At 36.9% G+C, this 20,144-nt stretch overlaps 1 protein-coding gene across 1 annotated transcript in view; it reads right to left on the reverse strand.

The window, feature by feature from the left end:
* Positions 1-20,144, reverse strand: part of LOC114648702 (syntaxin-binding protein 5-like) — a 580,738-nt gene that overhangs the window by 165,656 nt on the left and 394,938 nt on the right. Inside the window, 1 exon segment of the mRNA XM_051924863.1 lies at positions 13,719-13,842. Within this exon segment, the coding sequence (XP_051780823.1) occupies positions 13,719-13,842 (124 nt within the window).

Genomic DNA, 20,144 nt, shown 5'->3' on the forward strand with positions numbered 1-20,144 from the left:
AAAAAAAGAAAAAAAAAAAGCTAAGAACCCGTGGATTAAATAAAAAGGCTCCTTCCTTGGCGAAGCAAGGAAAAAGGAAGACCTTATATGGCGTTCGTTTATAAAACAGCGGAAAAGCTGTGTTAAGGCTGCTTCACAAAAAAACAGATCCTTAACAAATTGTTATTGGTATATTTTCCCTCAATTTAAAAAGGTTTTCTTTTCTTCTTAATAAAAATTTAAAAGCAGTACTTCACGGGGATTTATATATAGATAGACAGACAGATAGAAAGATATGTACATACATGTATGTATGTCTATATATATATATGTAGATATGTAAATATGTATATGTATATATATGTGTCTGTATGTGTATATATATATATATATATATATGTGTGTGTATGTATGTATGTATGTGTGTATATATATATATATGTATGTGTATGTATGTATGTGTGTATATGTATGTGTGTGTGTATGTATGTGTGTATATGTATGTGTATATATATGTTGATATGTGTGTATATATATATATATATGTATATATATGTGGATGTGTATATGTATATATATATATATATATATGTATATATATATATATATATATATATATATATATATGTAGATATGTATATGTAGGTATGTGTATATGTAGATATGTATATATGTAGATATGTATATATGTTTATGTATATATATGTTTACATAACCTCTTTAACACACTACTTCTCCGCTGCGAAGCGCGGGTATTTTGCTAGTTAATAATATATTGAAAAATTATTATAAAAGTAAAGCTGAATATATCGGACTCTGCAGCTGCATGAATAAAAAAAATTGAATATTTGTTTAGGTAAAATATCACTTCCGGTTAATGGATTTGGCCCAAAAGTTAATACAGATCTACAATTCAGGTGTAACAACCACATGGCAAACTTCATCCATCTATCTAGTTGCATTTTTGAGATCTTGTGTTTATACACACACACGCACACTGAAACATTACTCACTCATGATTTTTCTGTCCATACGGTAAAGTTTTTGTTGAGCAGCACATTCCAATTCCAGGCATTTGAATTACATCTTGATATACAACAAGTGCAAAGAAAGGCGACACGTAAATCACTTTCTATTCCACACGCTTTACACGCATATTCAGCTCGCTCTGTCACAGCAAATACTGTGTGAACACCCGGCCTCCATCACAAGCCTCCATTCACTGGATGGATGCGTGCGGGCGGCTTGTGGTGGATGGCTTTCAGTTTTAGAGTTAAAAGTTATAAGGGTTAAAAACAAACAGCAAGAAAATTAATTAAAAAAAATTTAAATTCCCCACCCTTAATTGCTTATTTCAGTCTTAAACAGTTGCATTCACTGTTTTAATGGCTCCTTATTAGCAATACGAAGCAAATGACAAAGGAGCCATGTGTGAATTCATCATGCATATTAGGAGGAAAATGTGACAGACTGAAAATCACTCAACCATTTTAAGATTCAGATCATTTGGAGGATATCTTTGGAAAGGAGAAAATCAACAATATAAGAATATGAGTTAAAAACACTAAAAAGTGATAAAATTTAAAAAAAAAAAAGTCAGACTGGCAAGGATTGCTTTGTAATTAAGCAACTGGGTTGGAATGAAAAGGCCCCAGTTCTGACGTTGCTTACTGTGGCATAGTGGGTCCGTGGTTTAGAAACTGGCCGCTTTTAAATAAATAATTGGACATACTTGCGCTAGGGAGTGGAGCAGGTGTGAGCAAGCTGCTGAGAAGACAGCCTGTCTCTGGGTTGGTGAAAGGCGGTCAGCCGTCCGTGTGTTGCACATTTGGATGGTCTGATTGTCTCATTATCAGCCTGGGACAGCAATCAGGCGATCACACCTGCAACGCAAGGGTTCAGGAGGAAAAAACACAGACCTCAGAGCAGACATTAAATAAAAAGAAGAGGGCAGGAAGGGTAGGGAGAGAGAGAGAGAGAGAGAGTGCCGATGCAGAAGTGAGCGAGCTAAAGAGAGCGGGCTCAAGAGAGAAGGCAGCCAGCTGGGAGGAGAGTCCCTGGAGAGGAGTGTGTGGCCGCCACTCAGGGCAATTGAAATGGAATTCCTCCAGCTGAGCATGTATGAGGAGCAGGAGTGACCAGGAGTGTAAATAACTCACCGCAGAAGACTGGAAAGGCAGTTGGGATCGATGAGGTTTGGAGTGAGAGCACCAATGTGAGTGCCATGGCCTATGGGGACCCAAGTCTAAGTCTGGAGAGGGACCCTTAATATAGCCATGGAACAGCAGGGACCTGGACCCATTGAAGGTTGGCTGTGTCTGTCAACAAGGTGTCTCCGTCGCTGCAAGAGCCGATATTGGGTTAAGTCAAGTAGACATCAGTTTTAAGAAAGATGCACCAGACTCTTAAAGGACAGTTTCTTTCCAGATGGCTTTTAACCCTGTCTTTACTTGATTTATTTTTGAATTTTAACCTCCACAGCTCACTTTTTATTGGATTATTTATTTACTGAACTTTGCACTACACTTTTTGGACACTTTGTGTGGATTGTTTTAATAAAAGCACTGAGCACTGTTTCACCTTCCCTTTGCTTTGTGTGGTATCCTCATTTGCTCGGCTCATTCCTCAGAAACGTTATTGGTGGAGGCAGGTTCAAGAGGCTCCTAGTGGGATAGCATGGAGCCAACTCGCACCGTTACACCCACCCCGATCTATACAGTCCAATGCATTTCAAGGTGAAGCATTTTAAAGATAACAGATCTCATACATTCAATGCAAACACTACCAACAGGCCAAAAATTAGTGAAGTTGAAAACTGCAGCAAAATTTATGACGTCTTTCAAAAATCAATTTCGATGAAAATTCTCTATAGAATAATTGGATATACAAACACAGAGAAGTCTCCTACATAACACTGGTAGATGGAAGTAGTAGCAGTGGCAACAGAAGCATTAAAAGATTCTAATGGGAAGCAGATCTAGTTTTGTTTCTGATGTATTATCTGATTAAAATAATTGGTTACTATTGCCTAGAGTGAAGGCAACAGAAAACTGGGTCACTCAGATTTACTCTTTTGTATTTTTTTTTATTTTTTAAGCAACGAGTCCTATGATAAGTCTTACATTCAAAGAAAATGAGAGAGACAAAAAATGAAATTATGGGTTTACATTTTTTCTGCTTTAAAGGGTTCAGTCAAAATAAATGTATTTACTGTACATTGAACCATTTTACTTTTTTAAATTATTATTTATGCTTAAAATACCAATTTGGGGAAAAAACATAAATTGGGTGAGTTTATAAATTTATCTGAACTTGTGATTGATTACCTATAAAAATTTTCCTTACCCTTTTTTTCTCAAGGAATTAACCTTGGAGCAGATAAAAGTGCATAGCAGGATACATTTCTAAAATAAGTCCAGTATATCTTCTGTGGATTTCCTGTTGCATTCTTCCTTCATTAAAGTGAGCAAAATTACACACAGTACTTGAAATGAGGCCTCATAAGTATGTAATACAGCTTATGCGTAGTTTCTCTTGTCTTGTACTGTACTCCAAATGTTGCTAAATCAATTTATAGTGTTGGTAGACACATGCAGTAAAGCAAAATGAGATGTAAAAATAAATTATGTGTATAAATATGCTCACTAATACCATGCAAATTAAAATATAAAATAGTAGTATTACACTCATTGCTCTGGATGATTTAATAAGTTAAATATTTTAAAGAGTATGATTTTGAAAAAAAAGATTGTGTGGATGCTAAGGTCAGTTCTATTTCTCACTTGTGCTTTTTTCAGTTAAAGGACCTTTCTAAGCTGAGATCAATAGTCTCCAATGTAGAAATGGAAATGCTTGTTCATGCTTTTATTTCAAAACATTTAGGTTACTTTAGATCTATATTTACTTGTTTGAGTACAAGGTCCGTGTCTTGTTTACAATCCATACAAAATGTTGCTCAGTGGAATACAGAATTCATTTTAAAATTTTCAAATTGTGATTTCTGCCACTCTTCAGAAACTCCCTCTTAAAAAGTTTTTCAATGGGAAACAAACATACTCTTACACCTCCTCTTTGCGGAATCAGCTCGCGCGGGGCTTCAAACATTTAAAAGACCGAGCCACAGCCATCCTAAGGTCTTTCTCTCCTGTCTCTCTTACCCCAGACTCTCTCTGCTCCAGTCACCGCTTTCGAGCCGCTGTAACTCCTTGAAGAGTTTGTGTTCAGGAATCGGGGCTGAGGTGTCAAGTTTGTTTGCTGTTCCTTGTGTGGCCAGATCACTTCTGAAAGAGACTTGTGTTTGTATCTGCCTGGACAGCAATAAAGTTTCTAATCCTTGGAAATCCTCCTGTACTCTCCTGTCCAACTTTGTGACCCAAGCTTGACAATATTCACTGATAGAGCTCCGCAGTATATTGTTGATCTTGTGCATCACCATTCCTCTAATCAGGCTCTAAGGTCATCTTTCCAAGATGCTACTAGGAAAAACTTATTTAATGTTACAGTGACATCCCCATTTTCACTGCAAAATTCATTCAAGCCTTACAGAACTCCATAAACCTTCAGCAGAAGGAAAATAGTATGACAAAACTCATGCTCACATGTAACTATTGTCACACAAGTGCGCACAGGAGACGATTTACAGGCTCAAATAGTGTTATTTCCTACCTGGACCAGGGGTTAGCGCTGTCGCCTGATCCTTTCTCCTTTTATCCCTCTAAAGACCAGCCGAAGAACCTGCTTCTTAATGACATCACCACCAGTCCAGCCCCTTTTGACATCACTTCTGGCACTCTCAGATGGTGTCATATCTGGTACCCAGAACCCAACATCCTGCCACATCAGTTCCTATTCCGGCATCTCTGACTCCACCTCTTCCTCTGTTCAACCATATCCATATTTATTGAGCAGCTTTCAACATGTTAGTTTTGTTTTGGACTTCTGTCTATAAAGACATGTTTATTTTTTCACTATTATTTATGTGGTGGTCATCCCCCAACATTTTTGTGATTCTTTTTCATCCTTATAACACTTTAAATTTCAAATAGCTCATAATACATGGTTGATGGGCTGAGAATGCTTCACATGAAGCATAATAGACCTGATAAACTATTCTTTTCCGAACAGTTTGTTTCTTATCACTATTAACATATGTAAAGTTATGCAGAAAGAAAAGGAGAAATTCACAAAGCTGGAAAATGGGAGTCTAACTTATTTTGTTAAAAAAAAAAAAGAAGCATGCCATATAAGAAAAGTTGCTCTTCTTAGTTAAGTGGAATATCAGCAAGGATTAAAATGGGACTTCTACCTGCAGCTATAGTCACTTTAGTACACGAGCAATTCGCCACGCTAGTATTTAGATCTGGCAGTTATATGCTGACAATGTACATACCCAAAAAGAAGAAGCCTTGTAAAGCTGGTGTAAAGTTTTGCTACCTGTAAAAGACATCATTAGCCAGGTTTCCATCCAAGGAGTTTTTGCGAAAAAATATTTAGCGCTTCAAATTTTTTACCGATATAGCTGATGGAAATGCTAATTATCGATGAAATGTTGTACATGTCGACATAATATTTTTCCGTTTAACTTTAGCGCATAAATTCCATGTCGATACTTCAGATGTCGCAAAAACTACATTGGAAACCGTTTTTGTCGGAAAAAAGGGCTTTAACGCAAATAAATGTGTCACATTTTCATCACGTGCAATCAAAACGAGAATGGCGGAGCGGCTCGCATGGTCTGATAAAGAGAGTTTTTTTTTTTTGATTAAACGTCGTTATTTTGTATTAATTCAAATTTCAGTTTTAATTAAAAACCTTAAGGGAAGCAGGTTAATTCAGTTGTTATCGCACTGTGAAGGGATGTTGAAAGGTAGGCTGACCTGTACAGATCCGATGCTGCAAACACAGCTGCATCATGGGCACTTCCAGGAGTGCCAACGCAAATGTCTCGTATCATGCACCTGTCATCAACAAGGGCCTGGGGAACAATAGATGGCCACCCTTTGCGATTAATGTAATCGCGGTAGCCTTCCGTCGGGGGAAGAATAGGCACATGCGTGCCATCCAGCGCACCGTAAATCTGTGGCACAAGATGCACCAAGGAATTGCGGTATGCAATTTCATTGGCCTCCGCTACAGTCGGAAGTCTGATATAACGCCGCATTAATTTTTCTTTAATAGCGGTGCACACAGCATATACACATCGATGGACGGTAGTTTTACTAACCACGAAAGTTTCTCCAACTACTCTATACTCGGCGCAGGTTGCCAGCTTGTAAAGGGCAATGGCAATCCGCTTTTGGGTTGGAACCGGTGGTCGGTGGCAACCTGTGATGGGCGCAACATCAGGACTGATGAATCCACACAACATGTCAAACGTCGGCCGTGTCATTATAAAATGTTGCAGCCAGAGATTTTCTGTTAAGTGTCTCTCCACCACCTCCTCCCAGAAGGTCTTATTCCGTCGTCTCTCCCATACCCGTGGGTTTCGTCGCACTGGGGTACTTTCTTCAAGCTCTAGGGCTATTCAGACAAGCAACTGCTTCATTCTGCTGTCGTCTTCGGATATTATGTACAATTCCAATTATTTGTGAAACTGAAATAACAGTAAGCTGGCAAATTTCAAAAAACTGTCTGAATAATCTCTCCATTTCTTTGTTTAGTGGAGGGGGTGTAACGTGGAAAACAAAAGGTAGATAATTTGCGACATACACAAAATTATGTATGAAAACGGCTCAAGGGCAGATTTTTTTCGCGATACAACAAAAGTTATGCGACAGTTCGTTTTGGGGGGGGATGACGTCATCACGCACACCATTTTATCGATAAAAAGCCAGTTTGATGGAAACAGGCTGGAGACAGCAAATTTCGCACATTTTTTTTACGTATATTCTGTTTGTCGATAACAAAACGTCGCAAAAAACTGGATGGAAACTTAGCTATTGAAGGGGTATAAGCAGGCAGACAAAAACTGCTGAATCATGTCTTCACGGTATCTTATTGTCACTTCAATTTTTTGTTATTCAGTTTTATTCTTGAATAAAAGCACACTTGTTTTGTTATACTTTTGCGAAAGTGTTTATTTTATGTTCCAGTAATCACTTGAATGAGATCAAATCTGTCTACATCTCTCGCACACATTCATACATGAAAACGTCACTATTTGAAAATGCTATGCCATGGAGTACAGGCAAGATCAAAAAAAAAACATGTTCAAATGACAACTCATGTTCAAATGGTACAGCACCCCATTTTACTGTTACAGTGCAGCAGTCTATTAGCCAGAGAAAGCGCTGTGAAGAAGCTATCTGTTGTTACGGTCCTGCCTTTGTCCAGTCTGATAGCAGTCATGGGACATCGTATCTTTGATTACCAGTACAACAAATAGTTCTGAACAGGTATCAGCCCCAGCACCCACTGCCATCAACTCAGAGAGGAAGAGGCAAGTTTGTTGTGCCACGTACACGTCACTGAGAGAATAAAACTGAATAATAAAAAAAAAAACAAGCATAATTTTTGCAAGTAGCCAAAATTTACACCGGGTATTACAGACTTAAATCAAATGTATGTTTTTATTATAATATAGTAATGATAATAATAATAGCAGTTCACAACTCAAAATGCAGAGCATCCAGTTTCAAACCCTCTGCACCATTCAAGAATACGTAAAAACTCCCAGTCAATTGACATTTGAGCTTGGGTTTTTAACTCATTGACAGCAACATGTAAATCAAATGCTTTTTCTTTGGTTATATTCTTGAATAAAAGCGCACATGTTTATTTGATATTTGGACTAAAGTCTTCACACATTATACACTTCACATCATTATTAGTATAACATATAAAAAGTTTCTGCTTTAGGTATGTGTTCAGCATTTCTTGCCTCACATTTCCTTTCATCCTACACTTACCCAAATCTTTGTAGACACGGAACACACATGAAATGCATGTATTCCAAGTAACGATATACTGTATTATTTACCCTATACAACTCCAGGAACCTCACAAACAGATAAGGAGCCTTGGCTTGAGCTGGGAGAACGATTTTGCCCGTGTTGAGCTCCATCGAGGGGGGTGGGGGTGGGGGGGTGGGATTGGGGTAGCAGGCTGCTTGCTGCTAGTGCTGATTGGCACATTTACAAAACAAAAGACGCTGGTGGAGAGGTGCGGAGGAATTTAAGGTGGGCCGAGATTATGAGTTTTTGCTTAGGCTTCAGGAATTCTAGTGTTAAAAATGTATAGGAAAAGTCTAGATGAATACCATCAATGCCCCAATTTATGGCTGACTGAGTTGAGACAAGATGTACTTACACCTGAGGGCCATAGGAAAACAATAGAGCAATAATAATGTTCTAGAAATTGCCAAAACTAGTAGCAGTAAAAAATTTTCATTATTATTATTATTATTACTAATTCACAGGGTCCCATATGTTTTCTGATTCTTGGAGGGTTCTGTAAGGTTTGTTTTTCTCAGCACTGCTCCACGAGGCTAATTGTTATGCATTTGGCCCACAACACATTCCTCTCACTAGTGTTTTTCAACTTTTATGGTCCCTTGACCAAGTTTTGCCTTTTCTAAATTTATTGATGACACACTAGCAACTATTACAAACCAACCGCTTTGTAAACAGAGCAAGATTGGGGGATACCCAGAGTGAAACTAGCTTGTTTAGAAATGGTGAAACTCAATGATCATCACTGCCAATCACTTAGGTGAATTACCATAACCCACTCGCTAACAACGATGGCATCCTGCAACATATAAGAAGTGTAACGAAGTGGTTTAAAAACACTGCCTTAAATAGGCCAGGCATGTGAATGCTGACACCTGAAAATCTGTTTGTGCTACTCCATACCAGCACTTAAAGTATATTTACAGGTGACCTACATCAGACCCATAGAACCTTACTGCAATGACCTTAACACTTTTTCCCTGACATGTGGCCAAATGGTCGGTCTCAAATGGAGCCCTAAGTTGGTGCATGATTATGTACTCAATGAACAAGAATATAATCACAAAAATACATGAAACTGATTCAGAAATTTCCCCTTCTAAGACAAACCATACAAACAGATTGTCAAAAATGCACTGAAGAATACCTACAAACTAAAATGTCTTTCCAAAATTAAAATACCAAATTCTGAGTGAGGTTCTTATTCATTTTATAACAAACATTTTAATGAGTGCAAACAAGCAGTTTCATAGCTGTCCGATTAGAAATAAAGATTCATAAAATTACTTCAAGGGAGACCATAGTGCTTGATAGGAGTGTTGACACTGGCCTATTTTTAAATACTATTAAAAATATATTAAGATGGACCATTTCAAATTGAATTGAAATTTTTGAATACTACCAATCAGTTCAGTGAAATTCTGTACATCACCAAGTAATGTTGTGTTATTTTTCATATCTCCACCTGATATACATACATCCCTTTGAGAAATAACCTATTCATATTTCTGGTTGGATACCTACAATTATCATCTTGCCTTTTCAAATGGGAGTCTATGATGACTTTATCCAATTTTTGATTTCACTGGGCAAGCTTCTACGAAGACAAATTTCTGATTCTCAGCATGTAAATGATGACCTGGTCAAAGCAAAAGTGGGGAAGAACACACGTTGTGTTTCTGTCTAACTGTCATGCAAAGTAGAAGTGGAGTAAATCATCCAGGTTAAACCAAGAGTTGTATGTCAAACAAATCACATATTGTCATTATTTATTAATTCAGTATTTGCTGCTTGTAGATGACTCTCTGAGGGTGCCATGAGTAGTTACAATATGTTTTATACTATAAACAGTGATCCCTCCTCGATCGCGGGGGTTGCGTTCCAGAACCCCCTGCGAAAGGTGAAAATCTGCAAAGTAGAAACCATATGTTTATATGGTTATTTTTATATTGTCATGCTTGGGGTCACAGATTTGCACAGAAACACAGGAGGTTGTAGAGAGACAGGAACTTTATTCAAACACTGCAAACAAACATTTGTCTCTTTTTTAAAAGTTTAAACGTGCTCCATGACAAGACAGAGATGACAGTTCTGTCTCACAATTAAAAGAACGCAAACATATCTTCCTCTTCAAAGGAATGCATGAGAGAGAGAGAGAGAGAGAGAGAGAGAGAGAGAGAGACAGAAAAGCAAACAATCAAAAATCAATAGGTGCTGTTTGGGCTTTTAAGTATGCGAAGCACTGTGCTGGAAGCATGTCGCTTGAAAAAGCAGCTGCAAGGAAGCCCAGCAAAGAAGGGAGCAATGTGAAGGTAGTCTTTCAGCGTTATTTGAGGAGCGGCCGTATCCTCTAGGGGTGCGAACAGCCCCCGTGCTCACACCCCTTCCGTCAGGAGCAGAGAATGTCAGAGCAAGAGAGAGAGAGAGAGAAAAGCAAACAATCTAAAATCAGTAGGTGCTGTTTGAGCTTTTGAGTATGTGAAGCACCGTGCGGGAAGCATATCGTGCAACAAAACAACCACAAATAAGCCCAGCAAGGAAGGGAGCAATGTGAAGGTAGTCTTTCAGCGTTTTTTGAGGAGTGGCCTTATTCTCTAGGCGCGTCAGGCTTTTGTTGAATCCCATTTTTAAGCTAGAGCTGATGAACTTTGGTAATTTTGGAGAAAACGCAGCTACATGTATAATTCTTTTCTGACCTGCCACAAGGGAGGGTGGCCTAAGGTTATTATATCATTGAATCAGCAAGAACCACAAGAGGGCCAGTGTTCTAGGAAAAGATTGTACATGCAGCACTTGTTGCTGTGCTGTTAGCATAGCCAAAAACATTGCCCCATTCAATGTTCAGAAACTGATTTTTGGGACACTTCAGATTTTTTAAATTTATATATTCTTGTGTCAGTGATGAGCTGAAGAACAGCCTAGTTTTTACTACATCCTCAAACAGTAAACAGAAATATTATATAAACAAATAATTACAAAGATACATACCTCACACACACTAATCTGATACCACCTTTCATATCAGGCAGAAAACTAGTACCGTAGTGTATTAACCTAAACAACCTTTATTTATTTTATACAGTGGCTTTTCTTTTGATGAACTTTATCTTAAAAATCTTTAAAGCACAGAGTTATATTATAATTGTTTACACTTATTTTTCTTTAAATTGCACAAAGGTAGTCTAAATGATTTGCTCAGTATCACACATTAAGGCAAAGATTGAGGCTGAACCAGCAATACCGTGGTTTAAATTAGCAATTGCCATTAGGTTACACTGGTTGTGTGTACTAGGTATCATTAATATGGGAATATCATTACTGATCTGATTCCACAGAGCAAGTCCATATTTAAAAAAAAATTGCTGAAGTTGAGATAGCAACAGCATTCCTTAATGTATTAAATTATAATTCATACTTACAAATAGAAAAATAACTCACATTTATGTATGTCTGTATATAGATATGGATATGTTACAGTGTTGTCTTTTGTTCAAGTAGCTCTCAATTATACAATATAATTTATTTTTGTATAGCCTACAATAACACAAGAAATGCCACAATGGGCTTATTATAAGAGTGTTATAAGTTGTTGCCTTAACCTAAAATGATAATAAATTTTAAAACACCTTTAACCTGTTCAATAAGTTCATCAAGATTAACCTTTAGTACTTGTCCAAAACTATTAGCACTGCGTGAGTGGCACAAACAGGAAAAGTAGCTGAAGAACAGCACATACCAAGAGAAAAAAAGTACTACAATTCACTCATCCATTTAGTTACTATCAAGTGGATAATGATCCAACGACCTGAATTACAGGTAACAGAAACAGAGGAACTAGGACATGCTTTCTGAACACCAATAATTTGCAGCCTTGCAAATTGTTCTTCACAAAAAAACTTAAAGACAGAAGTGCAAATAGGTTTTATCCTCAGACAAGTATGCTGTACTCTCCCCCCTCCCCCTCCCTAGTTATTTCACTTAAGTAAATATGACCCAGTAAATCAAAGTATGCTGCTAGTAATAAGATCAGTGGAGCAGTATGTAACTCCTGAGTCTGTTATGAAAATGGCTCCATAAGCTTTATGACCACAGACTCGGAAAGTCTTTGCCCTGGGTTGTAACTCAAAACACAGTTCTAAATAAAACATTGCCAGATATCTGAAATCGTAGTAAAATCTGTTGTTTTTCACACGTTCTTCACGGGCGTCTTTGTTGTCAAAGCACAAATCATGCATGATAGTCTGACAGCAGTCGCGGAACATTGTATCTTTGATTGCCGTTACAACAAATAGTTCTGAGCAGGCATCAACCACAGCGTCACAGCTAACTTTTTACAAGTAGCCAAAATTTACACGGGGTGTTACAGACTCGAATTAAATTTATGTTTTTATTGTATTACAATAATAATAATAGTAGCTCACTACTCAAAATGCGGAGAGCCCGGACTCAAACCTGCAACCTTTTGGTTATAAGGCAGAAGTTCTTACCTCTGCACCATCCAAAAATACTTATCAACGTTCTGTTGATTGACATTTGAGATTGACATTTGAGCTTGGGTTTTTAACTCATTGACAGAAACATGTAAATTGAATAATTTTTTTCTTCTTTGGTTATATTTTTGAATAATAATTTTGCGGTTTCAAACAGATACACGAGTTCCTTGGAATAATTTGCTGATGCTAAAAACTGGGCATTTAATCCACTACCTGCAGTCAAAGCCAGCTATAAATTTATTCTTTGCCAAATAAGAATAAGATGGCCTGCATAAAGTATTTTATCTGTTCTAAATCTAATTCAGCAGCAATTACGCAGCCTTATAAACAAATCTTGTTTTTATCTTATTCACCTATGGAAGTTCAATATCTATAATAGTGGTACTGTAAATAAACATGACAGGAAGCTTGTACAAAATGTGCAATATCTGAGCAAAAGAACTTCAATGTGAAAAGGGGCTTCATGGCAACAGCAATGACCTGCGATGTTATTTAATGTGTTTTTGACATGTCCTATTCACTGTATATTCTATGTCAATATACTGTACTTTGACTCACAGACAACAAGAACATTGAATGTCATTGACAGTAAAGTGGTTTGAAGCATACTGAGCAGGACATTCAAATATGTCATTAAATATGAAAAAATATATGAAGAATGAACTTTATATAAAAGGTAATGCGACTGACAACTCCTAGTACTCTATTCTTTTTTTTCTTTTAAACGCTGTAACTAATGCTACAACCAGTTTAATAGTAAAACTTTTTCTTTACAGTTGAAGGGGGGTTGCTCAGTAACTAACGTGTATATTTGAAAAACTATTACTTTTCACATGTGAAAATGTCAAGACACAATATTACAGCAGAAATTAAATATATATGTGTAACTGTTAAGTCATAAATAATGATAGTGAAGTAAAGTTTGCAAATATCTACCACTTGCTTTAATCAGAAGTTAAACAAAGACGATTTCTACAATGATTCTTTGCTTGCTTTATGCATTTATTTTTATTGAGAACCTGAAGCCCAATCAAAATGACTGACATTTATTTTATAGTCTTCTATCAATACTAGGTAATTTCTCGTTAATTTTATTTTGTTGCACTGCTCACTTTTCTTTAAAAGTAGATAATATACACAATATGTATAAACTTAAATATTACCTAACACTGAAGCTCCTTTAATACTATTCTGGAAAGGTTTTTACTATTAGATGTGATTTACTGTGCTGAAAGAATGATTGTAATCTTAATGACAGCTGCTCTAGCAAAAAAATACAGTATCTATTCAGACTTACCATGTGGAGTGATTATCTGAGCAGGCTTAGCAGGCGATTTTACATTCCATATGGTCAAAGTGCCATCCGAATGGCTGCAGATAAACTGCTTTCCTTCATGATGCCAGGCAACAGAGTGAATAGCCTTAAGGGAAAAGAAAAAAATATATACATAGTTAACAACAGAGCTGCACAAAAATCCACATCTTAGACTGTCCTTTATTTTAGTGGGAAACACTTTGACCAAAGAATATATTATTTACAGTATATTATTTCCAGTTCAATTCCCTTATAAAACTGCAAAATCAGTAAACTATCAGTAAAGCACAGTAACTGAGGTACATCTCAAACACAATAATACCATTAACATATTACTTTATTTGCTTATTTTATGTATTTTGCTTACATTAAAATATAAACTGCATGTCAATCTAATAATAGCTGAGGAAATAGTTTAGCATTTTCCAAGCTGATTCTAAGCAGATTTCTTTTTCAGCATCTTCCAATGAGATTTGCTTGACTGATACATGTTATTATTAACTGTGCAGTAATGCAGTACTGTATTTCTAGTGGTCTTTTCAAAGACTACAAGCTAGGGAAAAAATTTGAGGATGGTGACTTTCCCAGAATTCAAGTATGAAGAGAATGAATATTGAGGGGAAATCTACAAAGCTGATTAACTACTATTACACAATCATCATCATTTAAAACTATCTTGAACAATAAGCTAATACAATATTCACAATACTCTATTAACATGCTTTAGATTACATCTGGCATTTGTGAAACGGAGTAAGTAGTTTTCAAAATAATTTTCTGAGGCAACACTGTATACATACCATTATACTAAAAGGTCTACTTTCCATGTCTCAGTTTTCTGATATAATAATAATAATAATAATAATAATAATAATAATAATAATAATAATAATAATAATAATAATAGAATTATTGTTATCACCATCATTATCGTTGTTATTATTATTATTAATTCTACAAACAGGAGTACAGGAAACTCTGAACACAAACAGGAGTTATTTACAAGCCACAACTGTAAGTTAAACTCCTTATTTTAGGTAGGCTAATGGAAATCTGGAACAGCAAATTTTGTAGGCTTGTAAACTGGAAAGCTGTTGATCAATATTTTATTTAAAAAAAAGCTTTTCTATATGTCTACTTTTTGAATTTCTCATACATATTTTATTTTGATTGATTATACAGATCTCAATTTAAATTTTGTTTTATTTTGTAAAGTTAGAATTTTTGTTAATATTTATTTGAAGTAAATAATCAACAATCTCAAGTAGCAGCAATTGTTACAATACAGGAACCTAATCTAGAATACTGTACTTTAAATTTAGAATACAGTAATCCCTCCTCCATCGCGGGGGTTGTGTTCCAGAGCCACCCGCAAAATAAGAAAATCCGCGAAGTAGAAACCATATGTTTATATGGTTATTTTTATATTGTCATGCTTGGGTCACAGATTTGTGCAGAAACACAGGAGTTTGTAGAAAGACAGGAACGTTATTCAAACACTGCAAACAAACATTTGTCTCTTTTTTAAAAGTTTAAACTGTGCTCCATGACAAGACAGAGATGACAGTTCTGTCTCACAATTAAAAGAATGCAAACATATCTTCCTCTTCAAAGGAATGCGTGTCAGGAGCACAGAATGTCACATAGATAAGAGAAAACAATCTCTAGCAAACAAATCAATAGGGCTGTTTGGCTTTTAAGTATGCGAAGCACCGCGGCACAAAGCTGTTGAAGGTGGCAGCTCACACCCCCACCGTCAGGAGCAGTGAGAGAGAGAGAGAGAGACAGAGTTTGTTTTTCAGTCAAAAATCAATACGTGCCCTTCGAGCTTTTAAGTATGTGAAGCACTGTGCAGCATGTTGTTTCAGAAAGCAGCTGCACAAAAGATTACAACGTGAAGATAATCTTTCAGCATTTTTAGACGAGCGTCCGTATCGTCTAGGTGTGCGAACAGCCCCCCTGCTCAATCCCCATACATCAGGATCACAGATAGTCAGCGCAAGAGAGAGAGAAAAGTAAGCAATCTAGCTTCTCAGCCATCTGCCAATAGCGTCCCTTGTATGAAATCAACTGGGCAAACCAACTGAGGAAGCATGTACCAGAAATTAAAAGACCCATTGTCCGCAGAAATCCGCGAACCAGCAAAAAATCCGCGATATATATTTAAATATGCTTACATATAAAATCCGCGATGGAGTGAAGCCGCGAAAGGCGAAGCGCGATATAGCGAGGGATCACTGTATTGTAAAATAGAAGATCAGGAAACAACTATGAGCAAGAGACCAAACAGATCTTCAATCAGAATTTCACTGATGGGGCTTCGCTAACAGACCTAAGATTAGAGTTCCAGAGAGAACGACTCACATTCTGCCAAGAATTACACAAAAGTGTTTTAGAACAGCAATATGGTCGGCACAAAGCAATTGTACAGGTAAATGTGATAAACAAGTAACAGATTTGAATAGTATGAGTAGTGTAGACTAGGGCTGGGTATTAGCACTGATGTCCCAATTCAATTCGATTTTGATTCACAATGTCCTGATTCAATTCAATATCGATTTTATCTTGATTTAATAAGGGTGCAATAATATGTCACATGACAGTCTGATGGCTGGCTTTTTTACAGATTACTTAACCATACATACACAGCATCAATATAATGTAACAAATTAATACTTTATTTTAAGGGTGTGTACAAAGTGACTTTATAACATATGTATACACATGGAATGACATTTAAGAAGCAATAGTTGATTAATAATGAACAGTTAACATCCGTATTTGAAAGATGTGGAACGGAATTAAAAAAAAAAAAAAAAAACTTCAAGCACTGCACTCATTCAAAATTCAGCATAACTTAACAAACATATGCATTGTCACATCAGAGTCCACACATAGTTATGGGGGCTCCTTGTTTTACTGTTACAAAACATCTGTATCATCTTGCAAATATTATTATGAAATAATCAAATATTACTCCTTAAATTATAAAAATGCAATTCATTACCTATTCAGGTGTTAAGAATCCCCATGTAGACACCCTTAAACTAAACTGTTAGCCAAATGCATTTACCTATTGAACATTTAAAATCTTGAATTAGTCGAAATTAAAGATACAGCGGGATGACTCCTGGCTTTCTATAATTCTGCAAGCTACACACACATCTTCAGTTACTCATGTGTAAGAGTCACGTTAATCAGTCTGGAAAATGTGTCCTCACTGTCCTCCTCAGATAAAAAAGGAAGGGTTTTAAACGAGGATCTAGAGCTGATGCTTGTTGACAGTGGCATTGGATGAATGGAACATAAGAGACACATAACCAGTCACTGGGACTAACAACGTCACTAATATGATCCTTGCAGTACAGCTTATAGAACTACTTCATGTCAGCTGTTTCACGCACACACTCAATTTGGTATCGCAAGCTGTTATGAAAATTCCAACAATTGCATACTTGCTTGGCCAGGTGAGGAGTGTTGCAAACTTTTTTCACCGTTGCAATACAACTGGGTTGTTGGAACAACAGCCAGTCATCTCGGCAGTTCTGCATATAGGTAGCGAGGTTGCTCCAGTTGTGGCATGCAGCACTCTTATCAGCAATACATCTGCCACAGGTGCACAATCATTTTTAATGTAGTGATATGCGATTGTCACATAGGAATCTGCTGCCCTGGATGTCCAGTTGTTTCAGGTTAAAGGTACTTTCTCCAATGGCCTGAGAGACAAGGCGATACTTTGCTAAAGATCTTTATAAAGATACAATTACTTCACTCATTTGCTTTCTGGTTGGAATAGTATGCCGCAGTTCCAAAACCTGTATTATTTATCGAAAACCCTTGTTTTCAACAAACGTGTAGGGTCTTATATGAGTACAGATAAAACTGCTACAGATTCTGTTGTTTTTTATGGGCACGAGGAGATTTAAATGAAAGCTTACAGCTAAACGTTGTCCCCAGTGTAGATTGTTTATGCTCTACTCGTTTGAGCAGAGCATCAACTGGGTGACGTTGATATGAATGACTTCTCAAATTTGTTGTGTTTTGCTGAGCTTACATATGGCTTTGCTTTTATCTAGTTGTTCTTTACTGACGCACTGTTTAAATCCATAGTAATCCACACATTTGATTTAAGTGCCAAAGGCCCTAGTTTCATTTGAAGAGGATATGCTGTTTTGTACGAGGTAGTAAAGTGATTTTTTTCTGTAGAAAGCCTTAACAGGCGAATTGGCAAGATCTATTAGATCGGACGCCAAAAACAAAGATAAGCAAAATCTTCATATAGGAGAGAGACTTATGAGATCGATCCTGAAACTTTAAGAATCAAAGCTGAATTGGTTAAATGAAAAGCAACAATTAAACTGAAAAATTCATATTTTTACCCAGGTCTAGTATTCTAAGACATTGGAACAAACTGACTTATTAGTCACTAGAAGAATCTTGAAACTGATTCAGTATGAAGAAATAAAGTCAATGTAGAGAAGCCCTTTAATGGGTAATGTTTGTGCAGAACATTTAACACAAAACTCTGGAAGCCATACTTTCTCTTTGTGAATAGTTAATACTTCATGAAGAAAAATTTCTAAAAAGAAAATTTCAGCATGCTAAACTATTCAGAAAAGAAGGGGCGGCATGGTGGCGCAGTGATAGCGCTGCTGCCTTGCAGTTAGGAGCCCTGGGTTCGCTTCCCGGGTCCTCCCTGCGTAGAGTTTGCATGTTCTCCCTGTGTCTGCGTGGGTTTCCTCCGGGCGCTCCGGTTTCCTCCCACAGTCCAAAGAGATGCAGGTTAGGTGGATTGGCGATTTTAAATTGTCCCTATTGTGTGCTGGGTGTGTTTGTGTGTGTCCTGCAGTGGGTTGGCACCCTGCCCGGGATTGGTTCCTGTCTTGTGGCCTGTGTTGGCTGGGATTGGCTCCAGCAGACCCCCGTGACCCTGTGTTCGGATTCAGCGGGTTGGAAAATGGATGGATGGATGGATGCAGAAAAGAAGTGGTATCTATCTATCTATCTATCTATCTATCTATCTATCTATCTATCTATCTATCTATCTATCTATCTATCTATCTATCTATCTATCTATCTATCTACTGTATCTATCTATCTATCTATTCATTCAATGACCAAGCTACTGACAAGTATGACTCCAGGCTGATCACAGATAATGATAACATCCTGCAAGACTCAAGGTTTAGTGAGGAGCAGTCAATTTTCTTAGTCAAGTAGATCCACAAGAAGTTATTAAGTACTGATCATGCTCAGATAGAATAACTTTGTAAGCATCCAGGAACAAAGGACATTGAGACAGGCAGTCAGATATTCCATAGCAGATGTACATCTGAGGGCCAACTTATTGCAAGGTAAATGCCCACCTGTTAAACTTGACATGACGGTGAGAATTCAATTTACTGTATATTATATTAATGCAGTAAATAAATGACAGATATAACACTCAAGCTGTACTGTAATGAAAAAATGAAAAAATATAACAAGATTTTGCAAATCACTATGTGTTGCACTATTTATTCACATTACATTCTATATTGATAGGTTTAATGCACTATGATCATTTTAAAACAACATAGGAAAAAGTTTTACATTCGTTGGCAAAAAACTGACAAATTTTCATATGCCATGTGGCTTGTGGTTCAGCAACATGTACAAGTGAAAACGTTTTGTTTCAACAGAAAGCAAGTTTTGGCCTTGGATGTAAAATAAAACCTGAGGATATAAAAAGACAAAGGCTTAACACTAGAATTACCAGAGCCTACGAAAAAACTCGTAAATCCGTTTGCACCTCTCCGCTAGAGTCCTTTGTCATCTAAATGTGCTGATAAACAAAAGCTACTAGCAGCCAGCTATTCCATCCCCCCACCGACTTAGAACGAATTTCTCCTAGCTCATGCCTTGCCTTGATTTGATTACAGTATCTGGGATTGAAGTGGAGTTTTAGAGTGGAAATAATATAGTGTTATTTGGAATACACGCATTTCATGTGTGTTCCGTTCCGTTCAGTAGTCTGTGCAAACACATTTTTAAAACAGAAACGTTTTTCATATTCTAATAGTAAATGACAAAATGTAGGCATAAACTATGTAACGTATGAAGCCTGAAGTCCATATATCAAAGAAACACTTTCACAAAAGGTACAAAGAAGAGAACACGTGCGCTGTTATTCAAAAATATAACTGCACAAAAAAAAAGCCGCGTTAGCATGCCACATTGACACTCTTACTGCAACCGCCACGGTGGTGTAATGGTATCAGCTCCTGACTGGGAATCAGAGGGTGGCGAGCTCAATCCCGCACGGCTCCACTTCGAGAAGTGAACTGCTCTTATTCTTACAATTTTAGAATAACAACATAAATTTGATTTCAGTCTGTAACAGCCGGTGTAACTTATGATACTGGTAAA

Source organism: Erpetoichthys calabaricus, chromosome 3, assembly GCF_900747795.2.
Source record: "Erpetoichthys calabaricus chromosome 3, fErpCal1.3, whole genome shotgun sequence".
Taxonomy (NCBI): Eukaryota; Metazoa; Chordata; class Cladistia; order Polypteriformes; family Polypteridae; genus Erpetoichthys; species Erpetoichthys calabaricus.